Raw genomic sequence first — 18,021 nt, forward strand, 5'->3', positions numbered from 1 at the left:
GGGGGGCGGACCTGCTCCCCTAGATAAAGTAAAACAATAGAAATACTTAACTAACTGACCAATCACATCGGTTTTGCCTCCCCTAACAAATATCCTGTCTACATCCAGGTCCTAGTCTGTCTCCCTAACTGCTACACAACACTGGCAATAATGATGACTGGACTTGGTAATGGTGACTTTTCAGAGGACAGCATTTGCTACAGTTCTTTGATCATGGGTTCATGGTCAGGGTTGGTCTGAGACATTGTGCTGCCTGAGGCAGAAGAGCAAAAAGGATTGTCCTCAATGCACTTAGTGGGATACTTCTTTCAGTGGCAAAACATTTTGTGCAAGCCGAATGTTGCTTTCCATGAGCAGAATGTTGTTGCACAAGCAAACTCATAAGCAGGTTACAGGTAACTATGCTGCAGAACAGATTGTACAGTCTGTTGCAATGTGTGTTTCCACTAGCTCTGGATTCCTCTGTTGGGCAAAGTTGAAACTCACCTGTTCACAAGAGCAATAGCCCTTGCACTAGTAGACACAGAGAGTCTTAAGCGTCTCAGGGCTGCAATACCGCAAGGATTGCCTCTCTCCATATGAACCTACCCAAACACTGAGATCATCCTCTGAGGCCCTTCTTTGTGTGCCTCCCCCATGAGAGGTCTGGAGGGTGGCAACATGAGAATAGGCCTTTTCTGCACTGGCTCCCCATATGTGGAATGCTCTCGCCAGGGAAGTTCAGCTGACGCCTTCATTATACAACTTTAGGCACCAGGTGAAAATGTTCCTCTTTGGCTACTTGACATCCAGTGCCCTTTTAAATGTGTGTGAAGGCGGGATGTTATTGGTTTGCTGTTGTATTGTATTATGGTTATTGGTTTGTATTATGTATTTTGTGGTTTTTATATTGTAATTTTATGTTGTGAACCACCCTGCAGATGAAGGATAGTATACAAATTTTAATAACAACAACAATAAATGTTGGATAATTCTCACTGTCTCCCACACCACATATGAAGGTACTCCCTTGGAGTACAAATACAGTAGCAATACATTAAATAGCTAACAAGTTACTGTCCTTTTATGAAACCCAAAATCCACTGCCTAATGGTAGGGCTGGCTCTGCCCATGATTGTGGGAGAGTTGGGGGGGGCGGAATAAGAACCCTGTTCCTACCTATTTCTTATAGCTAGGGTTACACAGGGCAGGGCAGAGGAAAGGACTGTCTCAGTAGGCCCAGTTTGGTCCAGGTGGATGCTGTCTGGGTTAAGGCAGGACCACCATTCCAAGAGATTTCTATGAAGCAATCTGACAGCACAGAACAGCACAGACTGCCATCAACAAAACTGCAGTATAGTAAAATCAGCAGCCACTAGGTCCTTGATCACCTTCAAAAACCTCCTGACAGCAGAGGGACACGGCAAAGGGATGGTATCCATAATATACAAAATACTGCTCCAAAATCCCATAAACCCCCTTGATGCAATCAAAGAACAATGGGAACATGACATAGGCTATGAAATAAACCCCACCCAATGGACTAGAATGTGGTCTAAACCTCCCTTTAAATCCATCTCAGCCAAAAGAAGGGAACTCACTTGAAACTCACCTACAGGTGGTACTTAGCACCACAGAAACTGGCACCGATACGCCCAGAAACCTCACCAAGATGTTGGAGAAGCTGCACCTTCACAGGCACATAGCTCCACATGTGGTGGGAATGCCCTTAAATCCAACCCTTCTGGACAGCAGTCCTACAAGAGATATGCCAAATAACTAAACAGGTATTAGAACTCCAGAACTGGCCCTACTGAACATCTTCCAAGAACACTCGCATTAAAGGTAAAGGTAAAGGGACCCCTGACCATTAGGTTCAGTCGTGACCGACTCTGGGGTTGCGGCACTCATCTCGCTTTATTGGCCAAGGGAGCCGGCGTACAGCTTCCGGGTCATGTGGCCAGCATGACTAAGCTGCTTCTGGAGAACCAGAGCAACTGGCCCTACTGAACATCTTCCAAGACCACTTGCATTATACAGAGCTTATAACCCTCTTACTCTCAGCAGCCAAAAGCCTCATAGGCAGACACTGAAGAGACCTGTCAGGAGTGAACATGGACCAGTGGTACCAATTTGTATGGGAAACAGCCTTACTAGAAAAGCTAACCAATAAACTGAAACTGACACGGGGACAAATAGAAGAGGACACCTTCACCCCAGTATGGCTCCCCTTTATCACATACACAGCCCAACAAGATAACAACAAGAACCCACCAGCAGCGTACAAATCAATCTGGCTTACCTGAACCAACAAGCCCCCCCAATGCAAACAAACCCCACTGCAGCCAACTACAGACAACCAACCACACCCAGCCCCCCAATACCTCTCACTACAAAGGAAATGTAAAAAATGAATAGAAAGAGAACCTACCCAGTTGATGCTGACACAAAACCCCAAATGTACACTGCACAAAAGAATATAAGCCTCCCCACCCCACCCCTCCTCTCCCCCCTTCTTCTTCCCTAACCTTATACTGTAAAGGTAAAGGTAAAGGGACCCTTGTTTTTTTTTAAAATAAATGTTTATTAAGGTTTTACAAAACAAAAGATTCATCAATTCCAAATGTATCATTTCCATACATAAAGCTCATATAAGAAACAAATACAACAGAAAAACAAAAATATATAGCAAAAAAAAGAGAAAAATAGGAAAAAAGAAAAGAAAAGAAAAACCCACTTTCTTAAATTTATAAAGTTCCATGCCCCTCTGTCTTGACCTCCTCACATCCCCCTTTTTTGTGTTCCTCTTTATTCCAATCAAATTCAGCAAGTTCAAAATCTTATTTAAACCATACTTAATTTTATATTCTTCTAGTTATTATGTCCCAATTTTTCATTATTTTAGTCCATACCTCATCTTATATACTATGACATAATAATGTTCTGTTCATAGCCCCCTATCCTTTTTAACATTCTTCTTTTCATTCACATTTAACCAAATCACACAAACCCTGTTACCTTCACTTCCCACATCATATTAACACTCAAAGATTTTACAGTATTTTTGTAAATAGTCCTTAAACTTTTTCCAATCCTGTTCAATCAAGTCTTCTCCCTGATCACGGATTCTGCCAGTCATTTCAGCCATCTCCATGTAATCGATCACTTGCGTCTGCCATTCCTCCACGGTGGGTAGATCTTGTGTCTTCCAGTACTTGGCTAGAAGTATTCTTGCTGCTGTTGTTGCATACATAAAAAATGTTCTATCTTTCTTTGGCACCCATTGGCCAACTATGCCCAAAAGAAAGGCCTCTGGTTTCTTAGGAAAGGTAAGTTTAAATACCTTCTTCAGTTCATTATATATCATTTCCCAGTAAGCCTTGACCCTTGGGCATGTCCACCAAAGGTGAAAGAATGTTCCCTCAGCTTCTTTACATTTCCAACACTTGTTGTCAGGCAGGTGATAAATTTTTGCAAGCTTAACTGGGGTCATGTACCACCTGTAAATCATTTTCATAATATTCTCCTTTAAGGCAATGCATGCCGTAAACTTCATACCGGTGGTCCACAACTGCTCCCAGTCAGCAAACATAATGTTATGACCTATATCCTGCGCCCATTTAATCATTGCTGATTTAACCGTTTCATCCTGCGTATTCCATTTCAACAGCAAGTTATACATCTTTGACAAAATCTTAGTTTTTGGTTCTAACAGTTCTGTTTCCAATTTTGATTTCTCCACCTGGAAGCCAATTTTTTTGTCCAAATTGTAGGCCTCTCTTATTTGATAATAATGAAGCCAATCTCGCACTTTGTCTTTTAATTTCTCAAAACTCTGCAGTTTCAATCTGTCACCTTCTTGTTCCAAAATTTCCCAATATTTTGGCCATTTGGCCTCCATATTGAGCTTTTTCTGAGACTTAGCTTCCATAGGTGACAACCACCTTGGGGTTTGGGACCCTTGACCATTAGGTCCAGTTGTGACCCACTCTGGGATTGCGGCGCTCATCTCGTTTTATTGGCCAAGGGAGCTGGCGTACAGCTTCCGGGTCACGTGGCCAGTATGACTAAGCTGCTTCTGGCGAACCAGAGCAGTGCACGGAAATGCCGTTTACCTTCCTGCTGGAGCGGTACCTATTTATCTACTTGCACTTTGACGTGCTTTCAAACTGCTAGGTTGGCAGGAGCAGGGACCGAGCAACGGGAGCTCACCCCATCGTGGGGATTCGAACCGCTGACCTTCTGATCAGCAAGTCCTAGGCTCTGTGGTTTAACCCACAATGCCACCCGCGTCCCTAACCTTATACTGTACTCAACACTAATGCCTCACAACAAATTTGTAAGAAAGACTGTACAACCTGAAGAAAGAAACAAGGCATGAACTTTTGTAAACCAAGAAAATCTTTAATAAAAAATTATCAGAGAAAAAACAAAACTGTAGTATGTCCCAATCTAAACAAGTTTCTTTCTGCCTGCCCCTGATACATCACTAACGTTTCTCTTTCTGGGTTCTGTCTTTTTGTCACACTCTGTTGTGACCAAGATATGGAGCCCAGGGTGATGTTGTGCAGATGAAGCAAACTCCTTTTTTGATAGATCCCACTGGATTCTATAGGGCAAAATTAAGAAAAGGTTGCAAACAGCAAGACCTAGTAGGGGCATAACCCATAATAAACCAGGGGTGGTATTCAACTCATTTTAACACAGAGTAGACCCACTAATTCTGAGTAAAAGTGTGTCACCAAGGGCAACTCTCACCACCCCTGCCCTGCTGCCATCATTGTGGTATCACTTGGAACACACTTCTGCCTTCTCCCGTAAGAGATGAGTGCCATTCACTTCTATGGAAAACAGGAAAATGCTCAGCTGGGGGGACCATGGTGGGATGGGGTAAACACTGGCCTCAAGGGATTGGGCACCAGAAGGAGTGGGGAGAGAAAGACCCCCAGGATCCCTGCAATATGCCAGCCTTTTCTCTGCCCCCACTCATCAGAATGACAAGCATTTCACCAGTTAATAACAAGCATCTGGAGACAGAAAAAGTTGCATAAGTCATTTTCCATGTTTTGCTGGTTAGTGATTGATATTTGGGGCACTCACAGGGGCAGGAATGGGTGCAAAGGACCAAGTGGCTGAGGGCCCAGAGGAGGAAAGTTGCTCTGCCTTTCTGGTTCCCCTTTCTTGCCCATGTTGTTGTTGTTGTTTAGTCGTTTAGTCATATCCGACTCTTTGTGACCCCATGGACCAGAGCACGTCAGGCACTCCTGTCTTCCACTGCCTCCCACAGTTTGGTCAAACTCATGCTGGTAGTTTTCAGAACACTGTCCAACCATCTCGTCCTCTGTCATCCCTTTCTCCTTGTGCCCTCCATCTTTCCCAACATCAGGGTCTTTTCCAGAGAGCCTTCTCTTCTCATGAGGTGGCCAAAGTATTGGAGCCTCAGCTTCAGGATCTGTCCTTCCAGTGAGCACTCAGGGCTGATTTCCTTAAGAATGGAGAGGTCTGATCTTCTTGCAGTCCATGGGACTCTCAAGAGTCTCCTCCAGCATCATAATTCAAAAGCATCAACTCTTTGGAGATCCCTGGAAAAGACTCTGATGTTGGGAAAAATGGAGGGCACAAGGAGAAGGGGACGCAGAGGACGGGATGGTTAGACAGTGTTCTCGAAGCTACCAGCATGAGTTTGACCAAACTGCGGGAGGCAGTGGAAGACAGGAGTGCCTGGCGTGCTCTGGTCCATGGGGTCATGAAGAGTTGGGCATGACTAAATGACTAAACAACAACATCTTAGCGTCAATTGGTTTACTCCATCAAGATCCTTTTAAAGCCGTCCTGCGGCCTGAATGTGGCCCTTCAGGCCTTTGTGTCTGGTCCCCAGAACCCTCTTCATGCCTCTCTCCCAGGGCCACACCCCTCACTGGCCCTGTAGTTTTTCCCCTGGCTGGAACGTGCCCCTGAACTCTGGATAGCTCAGTTGGTCAGAGCATGGGGCTGATAATGCCATGGTTGCAGGTTCGAGCCCCGGGTGGGACAGCTGCGTATTCCTGCATTGCAGGGAGTTTGACTAAAATGATCCTCAGGGTCCCTTCCAACTCTATGATTCCATGAGCTCAATATTGTTCTGATTGTGCCTCTTAGCCAGTGGCGAAGCGGCGTGCTCCGGCACCAGGGTGGAGCGCAGGCAGGGGCGTGGCTGATGTGCGTCCCGGGGGGCGTGACATCCCGGGGGTGTGGCACGCCGCTTGCAGGGGCGTGGCACCTAGTGCGGTGGGGGGTTCACACGGCGTGTGTCTGGGGGGGCAGCCGCAATGGTACCCCCCTCCTTGGTGGTGCTGGGGGTGGTGCACTCCCCCCGCCCCCCCATTCCTCTGCCAGTGCTCTTAGCTTGACTAAATGGAGGCTAGGAAGGAGTGTGTGTGTGTGTGTGTGTGTGTGTGAGAGAGAGAGAGAGAGAGAGAGAGAGAGAGAGAGAGAGAGAGAAAGAAACTAACCTATTATGCAAAGGCAATATTTACATACACTGCCCCACCCACTTTTGCTTCTGGCTCCACCCACCACTGCCCCCCCCCCCACATATACACTGCAGTGTTTTCCTCCCACTCCAGGATGGAGGTAGTCAAATTGAGACTGAGTAGGGATCTGCTGTGGTAGATCCTTCTTGGTGGCATCTGTGTGTGTTACTTGGAGTAAGTCACAGTCCATCTGGAGGAAGGAGAAGATTGTAAAGCCTTCTTTTCTCCAGACCAATACAAGACTCTTCAGGGGGCCAGGGAAAGTCCTGTGCAATTTGCAAAGCTCCTTCTTCTGCCAACACAGCTGGTTCAATAAATGGTAAAACTTAAGGCTGCCTGACATGATTCTCATTCTTAGATCCACATCCACACTCCCTTCCTTAAGCCAAACATGTTGCTAAATTCCCGGCTTACAGTGCTTCAAGGAAAACTCCATGGGCTTGAGAGAGAGAGAAATACTCCTTATGCTCACTTACTTGGGAGTAAGCCCCACTGAACTCAGAGGGACTTACTTCTGAGTAGACATGTATGTATAGGATTGTGCAGTCAATCAGCAGCGTAGATTAAAACATGTATTTTAGTTAATACAAAAACTTATTTAAAAAATAAAATATGTGCCAACCCTTTAAAACATTTGAATGAACCGTTTTCACACAGCTTTAAAATAAATCAGCAGCTTTTTTTCTCATCCTACGACAATCTTCACCTTGTTATTTTAAATCATCATCAACTGCAATGAGTTATTTTTTTAAAAAAAATAATACTTAAAAGGTATCACTTGGAGTTAAAGAAAAGAGCGACGTTATTTATCCTGGAAAATTCAACAGGCTGAAGCTGTTAAAAAGAAAACAGCTAAAAAAAAAAATAGGCAAGAAAGCAAAATAGGCACAGGGGATCGGCTTTTACACTGCAAAAGTCTCCTGCTTTTCCAGACACCAGAATCCAAGTAACCAAATCCCCCTTCAGTTAATTCACTAACTCTGCCGACCTTCTAAAGGTTCCATTATTTCTGTGACTTATAGAAAAATGCACCTCTAAGAAAACAGACTTCAGCTCCTCTGCACATTTTGCAACCCAGACTGCCTCGCCACTTCTCTCCCCCCCCCCCCTCCGCCTGCCCCCTTTCTCAGTAGGGGAGGGGGATGCTAGGGGAGGGCGTGGGGGGAAGCCTTAAATCTTTCCTTCAAATCTCCAAATATATGAAGTCTGAGGAACAAATTCAAAGCAGGCACGGACGCCTGAAGAGAAGTTAGAGGGAGAAATATTCCGTTTCATTCAAGCGCATCAAGGGTCTAGCTGAAGTCTTGTTTGGCTAAGGTCAGACGAGACTGGGCTCTCCAATAAAAATAAATCTCAAATTAATTATGGCCTCAAGCGAGGGGCCAGACGTTTGGAGCTGGTGTGCTGCAGTCTGGTTTTTGGGAATTCGTTTTTTCTTCTTCTTCTTCCTCCTCCTCTTCCTCCTCCCTCCTCCTGCAACCACTTTAAGTTTACAATATTGGAGCGAAATGGGGAAGAGAAAGCGAGGTCTCTTTTACATGTGGCCTTCCAGATGTGCATGGTGGACTCTTGGATCCCTTCGGCCCCAGCCAACATGACCCTCCTCGGCCAGAGATTATGAGAGTCCAGCAACTTCTGGAAGGACACGGGCTCCCCATTCCTGGATTGGGGGGGGGGAGCGTGTACCCAAAGAGAAATCACTTATCTATTCAGAAGGAAGGAAGGAAGGAAGGAAGGAAGGAAGGAAGGAAGGAAGGAAAGAAAGAAAGAAAGAAAGAAAGAAAGAAAGAAAGAAAGAAAGAAAGAAAGAAAGAAAGATTGAGATGACAAAACCTCAGCTCCAGCATGGAGTAAGAAAACTAATGATGTCAATGCTTATGAGCATGTGCAAAATTCCTACTTTGTTGGGACCACTGCTTGGCTGAAATATGTGTTCTGCTTTGGGGGGGGGTTGTCCTTGTTAATGTTAAAAACCTATGGAGGTTGCTACTCCCCCACCACCACCATGGGAGCCAACTCCTAGGGGCAACTCCAGCCTCCCCCATAAAATACTTGAGGGGGCTACTCCCCACAAAGTTGATGGGAATTGCCATTGAAATGGTGTGAGTGTGCCACACCTTGTGTTTGATTATGTGGAGTGGGGCTCACTTGCCCCCCATATTTTATTCAAGTTGGCACCCCTGTCCCCCAACAAAGGAATCTTATGCCTGTTATCCTAGGCATACATCAATTTGCCCAAGGGCTCATTATCATTGCTATACCTGTATTTCCATATTGAGCAGGGTGTATGTGTGTGGACTTCCCCTGCTGAATATCTGCCTGTTTCATAGCCGTTAAGGAAGAGTTAAGAAAGAAAGAAAGAAAGAAAGGAAGGAAGGAAGGAAGGAAGGAAGGAAGGAAGGAAGGAAGAAAGGAAGGAAGGAAGGAAGGAAGGAAGGAAGGAAGGAAGGAAGGAAGGATTACTCTGTCTAGTTGTGCTGAAGACTGCAGTTCAAACCTTGCCAACTTCAGCTGAAAGCAAGTCCCCAGTCTTTCTGGTCCTTAGCTTATGTCACTGCCGTGTGTGTGTGCGTGCGCACGCAAGGTGTGGAATCCTGCCTATGTGAAAGATAATGAGAGGCTTTCCCTCAATCTGTGAATGAGCCAGGATCTCCCTCTCCTGCTGTCTGCTTGCAGATCCAAGCCAAGTGGAAGAACCTCCAGTTCTTCTGGCAACCTTGCATCCAGATCCTTCGCTCATCCGGGGGTCGGCTGAAATGTCTAACCGACGTTCACTGCCCCCCACCCCACATAATGGTTTTAGGGGGACTGGATAGTGCAAGCAATGAATGTAATATATAACTTCTCTCCAAACTCCTTTGATTTCAGCACTGTTGACAGCTACATATTGTAAGCTCCTTGGGGGCGAGGACTTCTCTCTCCCGCTTCTGAAACTGTAAAGCCTCCAGTCCGTTCACAGTGCTCTATAATAACCATAATGCATGCGAAATAGGACTCGCTAGGCTTCTTCTTAAGCCAGATCGGATCGGTAAAGGGAGACTTCCCGGAAGAGTGGAGCCCAAAGCAAGTCTCATTCGGATCCACGGGGATTTCTGCCTTACATGCATAGAATTTCAGCCTGGGGAATCAGTAGCTTATACGTGGAGCAGCGGTATAGATGCACAAAATGTTACTGCAAAAACGATAATTCTGTAGTATGGCCAGCATTTTGCATAGTTACTTGGGAGCAGATTTCTGCTGCAGTCAATGGAACTTAGTTCCAAAGAATTCGGATCCTGTGCATTTTTGCCAAGATGTTTTACGGAGTTCCAAGTAAGAAGGCATAGGATTGCAGCAGGGTGTGTGTGTGTCCATGTTCCCATTGTGTGTGTGATATGGACATAGACACCAGCGAGGTATCAAGGGGTATTTTTCTTGCATAGGTGTCTAGCACAGGGTTCGATCCTAAGCACAGAGTTCATTGTGGATGCAAGAGACAATTCCTGCATCGCAAGGGGGCTGGACTAGATGCCCTTTGGGGTGCCTTCCAACTCTACAATTATATGATCCAGTGATGCGGTCTAAGCATTTCTCACCGAATCCGTGGTTCGGTTATATGATTCAGGGATTCAATTATATGATTCAGTGATACGTCTAAGCATTTCTCACCGAATCCGTAGCATAATCGCGTTCTTGTGCAGTCCACGGTTGCTTTAAACGATAAATGGCGTAAGGGGTGGTGGATTCCACTATCCTGATTTGATTGATTGATTGATTGATTGATTGAACGACGGTATTAAATACTGCCCTCCAGTGATCCCATTTTTTCTGGAGCTCCTCTACAGCCGGATCCTATGCAAAGTGAGCCACGCCCAGTCTGGGTTTGAGAGCCATCCGGAGACACGCTGGGGGACTCAGCGCCGGATTGAAAGGGAGAGCCCTTGAGGAAAGAGGCTCCCAGCATTCCTAGGCATGCTTACTCGAAAGTAAGTCCCATCGAAATCGATGGCATTTACTTCTAAGTCAGCAAAACGAGTAGGATGGTTTTGCGCTCATTTGAACTGATTTGCGAAGTTTGTTGAACATCTTATTTTAAAATTTCATTGTGATATGCTGCTCTACCCCCCCCCCCACAAAAAAGTAATATCTTAAAAAAGAGAGAGGAAAACTATCCTGACATTTTAAAAAAATTGTTTCCAAATATCCCTTGGCATCCCTATTAAGTCGTAAACTTTCAAGGCGGACTCTTGAATAGAGACAAAACAGAAACAAAAGGTCGAATTGAGAGTTTGCAAAAATTGTTTTCCAGTTGCATGAAGAACGCAAGGCAGCCGCCCGCCCGCCCGGGTTCATCGGACGCATCAAGAAAGGCTTGGAAATAGTACCTTGTCCATTTACCTCCCTCGCTACTATCCCCGTTTACTTGTCAAAGCATCGCTGAATGTTCCCGCGGCTGACAAGCGGGAAATGTTAGGGTGATTCGTATCTTTCGCCGGTCTTCAGCCAGACCTCTGGGGCCTGCGAGAAGGATGTGGCCTGAAAGTAAGTTTCGTTGAAGTCCACGGGACTTACTTCGGAGTAGACGTGCCTAGCCTGGCTGTGACTGACTGTGCGCAGTGGCCTGTCAGCTAGCTCAGGATCTTGCTGCGTCCTCTCTGAGGCAACCCAGCGCCAGCTCGGCGGCTTAGATCCCATTGATGTCAATGGGGTTTCAGCAGCCTAACTCTGAGGCTGCGCTTAGCTCCTGATCTTCCTGCAGGTGAGGGAGACTTGCCGAAGGAAGCGGGCGGAAAGAAGGAATTGCTGGAAGTGATCAACCCAAGGGAAAGCCGGGATTGGGGGGGAGCTATCGGCCAATCCCTTCTCTTCGTTGGGTTGATCACTATATACAGCGATGTATATACATATGTGTGTGTAGATAGATAGATAGAGGAGGTGAGAATCTTCTGCGTTCCCACTTTCGCCTTCCTTTTACTTGTCAAAGGCACCCCAATTCTTTTCTTGTTGGCTTTGCGGGGCGGGGGCGATAACAGGCGGCCTGATCCCTTCTGGCGCTCCCTTTGTCCACACCCGCGTTTTATTAGAATTTAACTCCGAAAGGAAATTGATTCAGATCTCGGCTTCCAGTATAAAAGGCGAAGGAGCCCAGATCGCTGGAAGACGAGCCCTTTCAGAGCGCTTTCTAGCCCTCTCTTCGCCTCGGATCATTTCCAAAAACTTTCTCGATTTCAGATCTTGACATTCACGGCCAAGTTTTAATGGCAAGCGACCTCAGTCACCTGAAGGTCAGTATATTCGTTTCTCAAGGCGCACAAACACCAGGCAGCGATCGGGATGGCTTGCTCTTCTCAGTCGACATGGACACTGCTTAATAGTAGTAGTAGTAGTAATAATAATTGTACCACGCCCATCTGACTGGGTTCCCCCAGCCACTCTGTGCGTCTTCCAAACATATATAAAACTTCTTGCTGTTCTTCCCAATGCCATTTAGAATTGGACTGCGCTGCTGTGCACATCTACTCGAAAGTAAACGCCCCCGGATCCAGTGGTTCTTCTGAGCAAGCACGCATTGGTTCGGGTTGCAAACATTAAGAAAGCGACATTTGGGTCAGAAGAGGATGGGGGAAGGTTTCACCCCTTTTCTTCCCTTCTCCCCCCACTGGAGTTTGCCATGTCGTGGTGAAGCGTAGGGAGGGAAGTTGTTGGTTAGTAGAGACAAGCAGCCGGCCAGCCAAGGGTTAAGCCTGGTGCCTTTGCGCGGCCTGCCAGCCAGCCCCCGTGGCCCCGGGCGGAGGGGACCTGACCCCGCTAGCAGCATCCAGATGTGGGCTGCTCTCCGGGGACACCGCGGCAGAGCCGCGCTCGGATTGTAAAAAGGAGACAAGGCGGCGGGGCGGGGGGAGGCGGTGGTCCTGTCCCCAGCCTTAGCCCCCCACCCCACCAGAGACTGGCTGGCTGGCTGGCAAGGCGGGAGCCCCCGACTGGGTGGGGTGAGTGGAGTGGAATGGATGGGGGCTAATTTTTGGAGAAGGGGAGACAGAGGGAGGGGCCAAGGAGGCTTCTCCGCCGCCGAGGAAGTCAAACATCCAACTATCCGGGCGCCGCGCCTCCGCGTGCGCGGCATCCTAAACAAACCTCCCCTTCTGGACGGGAGGGGCAAAAGAGACTTGGGCCTCTGCTTGAGACAGACAGACACACACTGGCTGGACTAACAAAACCGGAAGAGGGGGGAGGAGGAAAGGCTGGACCTTGCATGAGGTAACCATCTTTTGTGGAGGGGGGTGCTGTAGAGAGAGATGTTGACAGTGAACTGCTGGGTGGGGGGCTGAGGCTGCGTGTGGGGAAAACTCCTTTTCCAATTTCTGCTCCATTTCCTTGGAAGACAACCCCCACTCCCCCACCCCCGCGCGCGTCTTTCCATTCTTCTCTGTTGCACAAGAACGGTGGAAGTGTTGGGTGTTGAGGCTACTTTGGGAGGGAGAGAGATTTGTTTGAACAGTGCATGGCTTTGAGTGTTTGGGGAGTTTGTCCAGATCATTCTCATATATATATATATATATATGAATGAATATATATATATATATGAATCTCCAACCGTCGCCGCTCGTTAGATGGAAACGCTCCGCCAGACCCTGAAATCCCAGATCCTGCAGGGAATATCCCAGAAAGAAATCAGAAACAAATCGGGCTTTCGTCCGGGTTTGTCTGGGTTCTACTGGTCGGTCGCGCGATCCTGTGTACTTTTACTTGAAAGTAGGTCCCATTGAGTAGAACCATAGAATTGTAGAGTTGGAAGGAACCCTAAGGATCATCTAGTCCGGTAAGGTGGGACTTCCGTGGGGCTGAGCTCCGCTGGGGATTTACTTCCGAGTAAACCTGCCTATTCACAGGTTTGGGCTTGGAGAAAAGAGGCAGAGAGGATCGGACTTCTTTTCAATCCTTTTTTTGACATTGGGTCCGCTCACCGTCCGCCCTGAGTCTCAGACCTATTACCACCATCAAAACCGGCTAGGGAGGTCTTCTATGTCCCTTGCACCTAGTCGTAGGCGGGGGGAGTTTGTTTCGTAATAGAAAAACATACTCGAAATTAAGCGTCTCCTTATATATAGATAGACTCCATCAATTGCTTGGCCCGCATGTGAATCTGTCCTAAAACTGTCCCAGACCCCCAAACGCAGTAAATTTGGCACAGTCCCGCTCACTTGAAATGAGCAAACGTCTCTCCACACTTTGGAGAACTCAGGAACCCTTTACTTCCGAGTAGGCATCATTGGGATGCCGCTGCATCTCAGCTGTCCTGCAACGCAAAAACGTTAACCTGCCGATTGGCTGCAGTGCTGACCAGGATGTCATCCGAACAGGTTGCTCAAAAAGGTCAGTTTGTGGCTCCAGGAACCATTCCGTAGTACAAATGCTGTATTATTGAGAAGAAGGTGCAGAAAATAAAGAACAGGGGTCCCCAGAAGGACTGCAGTCCTAGCTCCGCTTACTTGGGAGTAAACCCTATTTCATTTAATAGGATTTACCTTTGAGTAGACATGGTTAGGGTCGCGTTGCAAAGCTGCAATCCTCCTGTCAGGCTGCAATCCGAAACAAATTTACAAAGGAGTAAATCGCACTAAAGCCCCTGGGACTTGCTTACAGGGAAGCACGCTTAGAATCACCCTGTTAACTAGGCGTAAGCTCCATTGAATTCTGTGGTCTTTGAGTAGACAGGCATAGGATGGCACTCTTAGCTTATTAAACTTGGTGGCAAACAATGCTTTATTTTATTTCGAAAATCAAGAATTTTTTTGTGGCTTTCGGCTACGCGAAGCCAGCGAAAAGGTTCAAGCTCTCACTATACACACATACACGCATACACGTGTCCACCCACGGTTGCCTCGCGCCTTACCTTAGTTGCCCTTTTCCTGGCAATAAACGGGAGTTTTGAGTTCCCTGTTAGGAACGGGGGAGGGGAAAAGCCAAACAAAGGAAAAATCCTCCAGAAACCGTTCCATGAAACGCCTGTTGAATATTGACAACCATGTGGTTTTGTCATCTATCCAAAAGAGCACATTGACACATTTAACCGTAAGAAATCAAATCAAATATGGTAGGCTGGGGCAAACGAGAGCCTTACCCCATCCCCGATGTAATTAACCTCCGGACGGGAAAACGCCTTATGAATGATTTATTTATTTTACAAATTGCATGTGAAGGAAAACGGGAATTAATGGCTCAAACTGGGATCCTGCAACGGATCTGTATCCTTCTGAATTTCCGGATAAATAGAGCCAGGATCGCAGCGTCGGGCACCTTTAAATAGATCTGTCTGGAGAGCTGGTAAAAAAAATATCCCCCCAGATGTCCGGGAGAGGAGAGCCGAGTGGGGGCTCCTTGCCTCTCCTGACCAGCCAGCCAAAATCCTGCAGGAGCCGGAGGGAGCGCCCCGAGTCCTGAAGCGCGCTCCGGGGTCTCGCTCCTTATCTAACCCCAGCAAATATCCTGCTAGCTTTTTTAAAAAAACAAGTTCTCCTCCTCTTCGGATCCAGCAGGGCCGGCCCAGGCGCGGCGGGGAGCGAAGTTTCCTCCTCGAGTGACTTCACTTCCCAAAGTGAGCTGGGGAAAAAAGTTTCATCCGGTTAACTGTCGCTCTTTCGCTTTGCGGCGAGAGGAGAAGCGGAGGAGGCAGGCCGGGCGGGCAGGCGGGCGCGGAACAGAGTCGGGGCTGAAGCGGGCGGCGTAGCGCGGGCGCGGAGCTCAACCGGGTCAATGTGCGGACTCCCGGGACGCCGGACTGGGAAGCGCGCTCGATGGACGGGACCATTAAGGTAAGGGGGGGGGGAGAGAGAAACTGGGGGAACCAGGACGGATGAAGAGATGGATGGATGGATGTGGGGCGAGAGGAGCGCAGGGAGCAGGGGTTGGGGAGCAGAATTGGGAAGAGGGCTGCTGTGGTTCTTTTCGAAGGGGGAGGTCCAGGAAGGGTTAAAACCCGGCCGGCGAGCGAGGAGCACCCCCTCCTGCCCATTCTCCTCTCCTAGCTACTTGGCTTGCGCGGCGTCGACTGCGATCCTACGCGAAGGGCGCAAGCGGCGCGCGGCAGAGCGCAAGCTTGAGCTGCTTGCCTTCCCTCCAGCTTAGTCTCCCCCTCGGCTGGGGAATCGGGGTTGGTAGCATCTGGTGGGATCTTGGGGGCTAGTCTTGCGCGTTTTCCCCCTTCTCCCCACCCGCATTATCACGTACACGTTGGAATGGGCAGAGCTGGCGGGAGGGCGAGAAGCGCTGGACCCGGCAGCTCCGGGCTAGAGGAGCTGCTCGGGTCGGGGATGCTTTTGCAGAAGGACTGCAATGTGCGCAACGAAATCCAGGTCCAGGGTAATCAGGATCGGTGCGGCGTCAGGATCTCCGGTTCCCCTCCCTCTGTGTTTTGCAATCCCCCCCCCCCCATTTTCAGGGCAACTTCTACCCGCAAAGCGCCTTCCGTCGACTGGGCGCTGCTATTCGCCTGCTTGGCTCCACGCGCGCCCTTCCCACGGCGGGGGCGCCACTGTTCGGGGTTTCTTTGGATTACTGCGACCGGGGTGGAGTGTCTGAGTGTGCCGAGCCCGGCCTCTCGGTTTGGGGGGGACTGGCGCAGTCCCCTTTCAAGGCATGGGCACGGTTGATCCTCGGGCTCGTCTGAACACGCGCCGCTCTACAGAAAAAATAACGCCACACGCGGGGCGAGGGGGCTCCCTTCCTCCACCCCCACCTCGGTTATGGACCTGCTTAATTTCTTGGTCGCCTTTCAGAGGAAGAAAGAGGCGGGGAAGGGATCTTTTAAAGCTTCCGTGTGTCGGGCGGGACTTCGTTGCGAGGCGCACGAGTTGGATCTGGGCCCCGGGGGGAGGGAAGGGAGCTGGCCCGGAGGGTGCTCTCCCCCACCAAACGTATCTGCCTGTTTTTAGAGATTCGTCGTCGTTGTCGTGGGAATCATAGAAATGTAGATTTGGAAGGGACCCGCAGGGTCATCTAGTCCAGCCCCTTGCAATGCAGGAAAGTTGTTTTGTGTTGTTGTTTTGACGGCTTCACCAGCAGCCCCTGAAACGGATCAGAGGAGGCGAATGTGCGCAGGGACGCGGCGGGCGGACGGGTGGAGAAACAGCCCTAGCGGCTTCCTTGCCTGGGCGGGGCGGCGGCAGCAGCTTCCCTTCCTCTCCTCCCTCCCTCTCCCGCACCCGCCTCGCCCGCAACAGATCTCTTGCGGAATCTGCCAGATTCCTCATAGTGAGTAACAAGTGCAGCATCCCACCCTGCAGGGAGGGTGGAAGGGAGCGGTGGGGAAGGAGCGGGCGACGTCTTGATGACCTGGCAAGGAGGCTGCTGCTGCTGCTACCAGCAGCCTTCAGCTATTTTGCGTCCTAACCACCAACTCCTGGAGAGAAAAACCATCAGTTTCTCCTTCAGCCTCCCAGGCACTGACTGAAGCAAACTCCTCCTCCTCCTCCTCCTCCTCTCTCTCTCGGACAGAAACACTCCGGAGTAAAACCAGGAGAAGGCAACAGGGCTCTGGGAATTATTTATTTGGGCTTCCAAGGTTTTCCCTACCTAGAGGTGAATTTGAGCCCTGGTCCTGGGCGGGAGATGTAGATCGGCAACATCTGGAGGGCCAGAGGTTCCCTGCCCTTGCCCTATAGCGAAGTGGTAGAGCCCTGAGGCTGCCGGTAGAGGATCGCAATTTTTTGAATGGAGAGTAAACCCCTCCCTGTATTCAGCAACACATCGTTGATGTAAAGCCAGGGCATCCGTGGTGGATTTATACTGGATCATTCATACATCATTTTGCTTTGCTAGTTGTTCTGTGTCGCACAGATACAGCAAAGGTGCCATTATTGTAGCTGCTTGGGGAGTCTTTTTATAGTTCACATATAATAATAATAGTAGTGGGGATCGGTAAGAGGGAAAGGAACAAGGAAAAGTTCTGTGAATGGTTCAAAGGCTTACTTTTGTATCCCGTCCCAGCTGAACTGCCAAACAGCAGCATGCATTTACAAGTATTTGCTGTGGTTGCTGCTAAAAATCTCTGTAATAACTTCTGTGCAACATGAAATTTGGGGGAGCACCTACTCCCCTATGACTTTTCCCAGCACTACTCTTAAGAGCTATGTTTTGTGTTGTCTGGGCCAAAAGTGGATGCTTGTATAATAGGCCTCAGTATTGTTTCGATGGGCTTGAACTCCGTGTGCAGCTTTATATGAGACCTAATGTGTAAATCAGCCAGTGAGGTGTAATGGTTGGACAGACGGAATATGACCTGGGAGACTAGAGTTCAAATCACTGGGTGACCTTAGGGCTAATCATCATCTCTCCGCCTGACCTAACTTGCAGGCTTGTTGTGGGGATTAATTGCGGAGGGGTAGAACCATGTCCACCACCTTGAGTTCATTGAAGAAAAAGGTATGGGATAGAAATGCAGTAAATAAATAAAGCTCCCTAGATGCTGCTGGATTCCAGTTGCTGGTGTCTCTGATGGTTGGCCAGGTTTTTGGGGTTTTTTTGGAGCCAGGAGTCTAACAACAGTTAGAGC

The 18,021-nt window shown here is 48.6% G+C and overlaps 1 protein-coding gene and 1 long non-coding RNA gene across 8 annotated transcripts in view; one reads left to right on the plus strand and one right to left on the minus strand.

Annotated features, from left to right (window-relative positions):
• FLI1 (Fli-1 proto-oncogene, ETS transcription factor) overlaps window positions 1-18,021 on the plus strand; it is a 120,180-nt gene that overhangs the window by 12,689 nt on the left and 89,470 nt on the right. For 2 of the 7 annotated variants that reach the window (XM_053366450.1, XM_053366453.1), the window contains exon 1: window positions 15,041-15,283. The exons of 3 other annotated variants lie outside the window; for them this stretch is intronic. In XM_053366450.1, coding sequence (XP_053222425.1) covers window positions 15,266-15,283 — 18 coding nt within the window. In that variant the 5' untranslated portion in view covers window positions 15,041-15,265. Of the gene's footprint in view, window positions 1-12,437; window positions 12,461-12,582; window positions 12,729-15,040; window positions 15,284-18,021 lie in introns of those variants that run through there. 2 more of the 7 variants (XM_053366455.1, XM_053366451.1) reach the window with 2 other exon arrangements.
• On the minus strand, window positions 14,627-16,649 carry LOC128402389 (uncharacterized). The gene is made up of 2 exons (XR_008327673.1): window positions 16,220-16,649; window positions 14,627-15,071 (listed from the first exon to the last, which is right to left on the minus strand). It is a non-coding gene; the product is annotated as an uncharacterized LOC128402389 (long non-coding RNA).

Source organism: Podarcis raffonei, chromosome 15 (genome assembly GCF_027172205.1).
Source record: "Podarcis raffonei isolate rPodRaf1 chromosome 15, rPodRaf1.pri, whole genome shotgun sequence".
Classification (NCBI taxonomy): domain Eukaryota; kingdom Metazoa; phylum Chordata; class Lepidosauria; order Squamata; family Lacertidae; genus Podarcis; species Podarcis raffonei.